Here is a 5,478-nt window from a genome sequence, read left to right as displayed (position 1 = left end):
GGTGAGGCTGGAGGTGAGGTTGGAGGAGAGGATAGGGGTGAAACTGGGGGTGAGGCTGGAGGTGAGGCTGGAGGAGAGGTTTGAAGAGAGGATGGGGGTGAGGATGGGGATGAGGTTGGAGGCGAGGCAGGGGTGAGGCTGGCGGTGAGGTTGGAGGTGAGGCAGGAGTGAGGTTGGAGGTGAGTTTGGAGGTGAGGTTGGAGGTGAGGATGGAATGAGGTTGGAGGTGAGGCTGGGGGTGAGACTGTGGGTGAGGCTGGAGGAGAGGCTGGAGGTGAGGTTGGAGGAGAGGATAGGGATGAGGCTGGGGGTGAGGCTGGGGGTGAGGTTGAGGTGAGGTTGGAAGTGAGGATAGGATGAGGTTGGAGGTGAGGTTGGAGGTGAGATTGGAGGAGAGGCTGTGGGTGAGGTTGGAGGTGAGGTTGGAGGAGAGACTGGGGGTGAGGTTGGAGGTGAGGCTGCAGATGATGTTGTTTCGGGTCTCCTGGCGGGGGTCCGAGGAGGCAGGGTCAGGGAAGGCCCCAGGGAAGAGATGCCGTCTGAGGGTCACCCGGGAAGTCCGAGCAGCTGGGTGGAGGCAGCCTGAGGAATACAGCCAGGGGGAGGCAGGTGTGTGAGCGGAACAAAAGATCCCGGAGACCACACCTGCCTTCGGTTCTGACCCCAAAGGACAGTTGCTCCAGGCCAGTCGGTTGACCTACTGAACCGACTATCTTGGTCTATCACAGGGTTTCTCCCCGGTGGCGCTGTTGACATTTGGGGCCAGATTGGCGTGGGGCCATCCTGCGCCCTGCAAGGCGTTCCGCCGCATCCTTGGCCTCCGCTCACCAGATGCCGGCAGCACCCCTGCAGTTGACAGTCAAATCCCTCCAGACATTTGGCTCGGGGTGGGGGAGGCTGCAAAATCAGCCACCACTGGGATGGGCTAGTGGGTCATCTGGGAGAATTGTCCTGACCGTCGTGCGGCAAGAAGAGAGAGTGATACAGAGCGTAAGCTCCGGGGTCGGCCTGCCTGGTGTCCTTTCCTAGTTGTTTTTAACTAGCTTTGCGTCCCTGGGAACCTTGCTCAACCCTGTGGTTTCCTTTTCCGTAAATGGAGAGAGCTGGCAATTTCTTCCTCGCGGTCCTGGGAGGGCCGGCCGAGGCGCAGCTGTTCGGGGCTTGGCCCGCAGAGGGCCTCCGTGTGTGGCATCTGGCCGGTGCCGGGGCTGCTGGGAAAGTGAAATGAGACTCTGACACCAGAGTCCATCTTGACTGTTGCTTCGTCCCCACAGGTGGCATGTGGGCCCCCCCCCCCCCGACCAGGGGTGATTGGTGGATGGAGATGGGAGGTCCTGGCCTGCTTCTGGCCATTCCGGTTGGATCCTGCTGCCCTTAAACAAAGTTCCCTTTGGTCGAGGCTCCTGAGGCCGGGGGGCGTCTGAAGGAGATTGTGGAACGGGCCCCGGGGGTTCTCGAGGGGGAGGGGAGGGTCGCTGGTGTCCAGGAGCTAGACAGGGGCAAGGACCGTTGGTCTGGCCGACTTGGCAGCTTTGATCTTAGCCCCCGTCCTGGAGCCGTGTCTCGGGACTCAGCGGCTCTTACAGCTGTTGGGCATTGCTGGCCACTCTCCAGACCCAGAAAATGTCTGTTGCCTTCCTGTTTTCTGAAAAGTTCTGTGTGTGAGTATGCTGGCCGACTTCTGGCCTCAGGTCAAGGGGAGGGTCAAGGGAGGAGCGAGGGGGACTGCTTGGAGCCTCAGTTTACATGTCTGTGAAACGGGATGTGGATGATGTCTCTTCCAAAGGCTTGTCAAGATTAAGAGAACATGTGGCAGTGGCTGGGTCTTGGCCTGGAGCTCAGGAGAGAAACCTGGGCCGGAGAGAGAGTTCTGGAAGTCTGAGCTAGAGCAGGCGCTCGGTGCAGGAATGAGCGAAGAGAGCCACACCCCTTGATCTCCCTCCTCTGTTCTGTTTTCCTCCTTAACACCCGTGGCCATTGGCTCAGTGCGGAGCTCACCAAGCTCCCTGCACGTTGACTGTCACCCCCCATTATGATGTGGCTCCCAGAGGGAGGGCAAGCACCCGCCGTCCATTCTTTTTTTTAAGTTTTTTTTAAATGTTTATTTATTTCTGAGACAGAGAGAGACAGAGCATGAGTGGGGGAGGGGCAGAGAGCGAGCAGGCTCCAGGTTCTGAGCCATCAGCACAGAGCCCGATGCAGGGCTCGAACTCACGAACCGTGAGACCGTGACCTGAGCCGAAGTCGGTCGCTCAACGGACGGAGCCACCCAGGCGCTCCGAACCCGCCATCCATCCTGAGTGCCCAGAGTGTGCCACCTGGCTGGTGCTGGTGACGTCTGTGAACCAATGACCGAATTAGGTGAAAGCAGCTTTCCAGATGAAGCGAGATCTTGACTATTGTTCTCTTCTGGGACAGAAATAGAAGTCTTCTTGGGGCCAACAGCACGGTGACCTGGGTCACTTATTCTCCTACCTTTGCATATGCCCTCGTCTGCATAATGACAAGGGTGCCGGGGCGGGGCGGGGCTCGAAGTTGGGCGCTGCTGTCTCCCTTCCCACTGTCAAGGCGGCCCCTTCTTCCCTCCTCAGGGCACCGTCCGGGGAGCCACGGGCATCTTCCCACAGTCGTTCGTGAAGATCCTCAAGGACTTCCCGGAGGAAGACGACCCCACCAACTGGCTCCGCTGTTACTACTATGAGGACACGATCAGCACCACCAAGTTCGTGGCCTGTCCACCCTCCCTGCCCCTCCCCACCGCCACCCCAGCCCCCCGCATCGCACTCTGGGCTCTGAGACCTCCCCTCACCCAACTGAAAGCCTCCAGGGGCTCCAGATAAGCCATGACTCGGTAACAGGATGCCAAGACCCAGAGGGGTCCCGCCAGCCTCGTTCCCATGTCCCTCTTCTGGCCTGCTGCCCCTTCACTGCTGCCTGTTGTCCCCTTAGGGACATCGCGGTGGAGGAAGACCTCAGCAGCACCCCGCTATTCAAGGACTTGCTGCGGCTCATGAGGTGAGTGGCTGGAGAGGGACGGGGTGGCGGCGGGGGGGTGCGTCAGAGACCCCGGAGGAGAGAACAGAGGGGCAAACGCAGTGCGTCAAGGTTCATCTGCTTTGCCTTCTTGTTTCGGCCCCAGCCCAGCCCCGCAGGGCAGATGTCAGCTCCCCATGACAGAGCCGAGCGGGGGTCCTCAGAGACGTACGGGGCCTTAGACGAGGTCACACGGCCTGTGAGTGCGGATTTGCGGCTAGAGCCAGCTGGCAAAAGACCTGGGGGCTTGGGGCCTCCACCAACAGAGAGGACCACCACCTCCCAAGGTCCAGCGTGTCCACGGACCCTTCTTTTACAGAATGGAAATAACATTGGTCGGTTCCCGACCATGAGAGTCATTCCTGTTAATTACATATATATGTATTTATATACATATACATATACATATATATGTATATACATATATACATATACATATACATATACATATACATATACATATACATGTAATTAACGTCAGAAATGGCAGGAGGGTATAAAGAAGCAGAATCACCTCGGGCATCGCTCCGCTCATCATTAGGCGTGCATCCAGATGTCTCCAGGGCACATCGCCACCCCGTAAAGGTGGCGTTAGCTGGCCACGTGGTGTCATTCTGGGGGTGCACCAGAATGAATGCAGCCACCCCTCCTCGGCTGTTTATGTTACCCCCGCTTCCTTACGCCCATAAATCATGCTGTGGTTCTCGCGTTTGGTGATCTGCCCGATAGTCCCCTCAGGATGAGTGTCTAGGGGTGGAATTTCGGAATTAAGGTGTTTGCAAGTCTGTTAGGTCTCCCATCCCTTTGTCGTATTCCCCATAGGAAGGTTATATCACGTGAGTTCGAGCCCCGCATCGGGCTCTGTGCTGACAGCTCGGAACCTGGAGCCTGCTTCGGATTCTGTGTCTCCCTCTCTCTCTCTGCCCCTCCCCTGCTCACGCTCTGTCTGTCTGTCTCTCTCTCAAAACCAAATAAACATTAAAAATATTTTTTTAAAGGTTACATCACTTTTCACTTTCGCCAGCCAGGTCCACCCCATGTCAGACAGTCCCAGTCCCTCAAGAGACCTTCCTCCACGGCGGCACACAGCTCTTGGGGGCTTTATGCTCTCTACTCTGTGCCCGGCCAAACCCACCCCTCGGCCTCACGTTGGTTCTTAACTCTTCACGTGTGTACACAAGGCACTTGAGGCCATGCCACGAATTTGTGGTGAAAGCCTCTTCTCCCCTGTAGGTCTCAGTGTCCCCATCTGTGCAGTGGGAGGTTGGACCCCATGGATGATAAGGCCTGTGCCAACCAACCTCTGACCCCTTCGGATTCTTAGATCCTGGCTTTAAACCTCCGTCAGCCCCCTCTCTCTGTCCCTACGCTTCGGCCTAAGGCCGCTGGACCTCTTTTTAACCGTGACCATTCCCACCCAGGCAGGAGTTCCAGAGGGAGGACATCGCCCTCAATTACCGGGATGCCGAGGGGGACCTGGTTCGGCTGCTTTCAGATGAGGATGTGGCGCTCATGGTGAGACAGGCCCAAGGTGTCCCCTCCCAGAAGCGCCTCTTCTCCTGGAAGCTACATGTCACCCAGAAGGATGACTACAAGGTCTACAACACTGTCCCCTGAGCTGATGGGGACTAAACAAATCATAAATAAATAAATAAATAAATAAACTTTAAAAATAAATACAGGTATCTTTATTTATTTTTGGGAAAGAGAGAGAGAGAGAGCAAGCAGGGGAGGAGCAGAGGGAGAGAGAGAGAGAGAGAGACCCAAGCAGGCTCTGCACTATCAGCACGGAACCCAATACGGGGCCCGAACCCAGGAACCGCGAGACCATGACCTGAACCAAGATCAAGAGTTGGACGCGTTACCGACCGAGCCACCCAGGCGCCCCTCAAAGTATCTTTAAAGTACATTCCTCAGGAAGAAGACAGCGGATCCTCGAGGGACGGGCTGAGCTGCATGAACACATGATGAGCAAAAGCAGCGATAAGTATCGTGGATTTGTCTTGGGTTGACTGAGCCAAGCTGAAACCGTGTTTCCCAGAATGTCCTTCCCCGTGTGGATCCAGACGGTGAGGCCCCTAGGACACGTGGCGCAAGAGATTCAGAAGGGGAGGGCAAAGCAGCAGGAACTTCTTTTTAGTCCAGAGATGCCACTGCCGTTCATGCACACGGGTCCTTCTGTGCTGCTTCACGCTTTGGAACTTCAGAACACAGAAGTCAAAGAGAAGATCCCGGAAGCAGTGAGAGAATGTTGCAATGGCCACAAAAGAACAACACTGAAAACGATAGCAGGCTTCTCGGTAACACGCTCAGTGTCAGGTTCCCGATCCCGGGCTGGGTGTGTGTTTAGCTCCTTGCCACAGGGCACCAGTTTCTTTGGGGTCCTGTTTGTCCTTGCTTCTCTCACGGCACATGCATCTTCTGTCTTTGACAGCCCTCGTCACT

The 5,478-nt window shown here is 56.5% G+C and overlaps 1 protein-coding gene across 2 annotated transcripts in view; it reads left to right on the top strand.

Annotated features, from left to right (window-relative positions):
• Nucleotides 1–4,710, top strand: part of NCF4 (neutrophil cytosolic factor 4) — an 18,850-nt gene extending 14,140 nt beyond the window's left edge. The window contains exons 8-10 of one of the 2 annotated variants that reach the window (XM_040490909.1): nt 2,592–2,722; nt 2,950–3,015; nt 4,455–4,710. In XM_040490909.1, the coding sequence (XP_040346843.1) occupies nt 2,592–2,722; nt 2,950–3,015; nt 4,455–4,650 (393 nt within the window). In that variant the 3' untranslated portion in view covers nt 4,651–4,710. Of the gene's footprint in view, nt 1–2,591; nt 2,723–2,949; nt 3,016–3,139; nt 3,330–4,454 lie in introns of those variants that run through there. The other variant, XM_040490910.1, reaches the window with a different exon arrangement.
• The last annotated feature ends 768 nt before the right edge of the window (nt 4,711–5,478 follow it).

This window comes from Herpailurus yagouaroundi, unplaced genomic scaffold (genome assembly GCF_014898765.1).
Source record: "Herpailurus yagouaroundi ecotype Mexico unplaced genomic scaffold, PumYag 182, whole genome shotgun sequence".
Taxonomy (NCBI): domain Eukaryota; kingdom Metazoa; phylum Chordata; class Mammalia; order Carnivora; family Felidae; genus Herpailurus; species Herpailurus yagouaroundi.
This window is presented reverse-complemented; position numbering and strand designations above follow the sequence as displayed.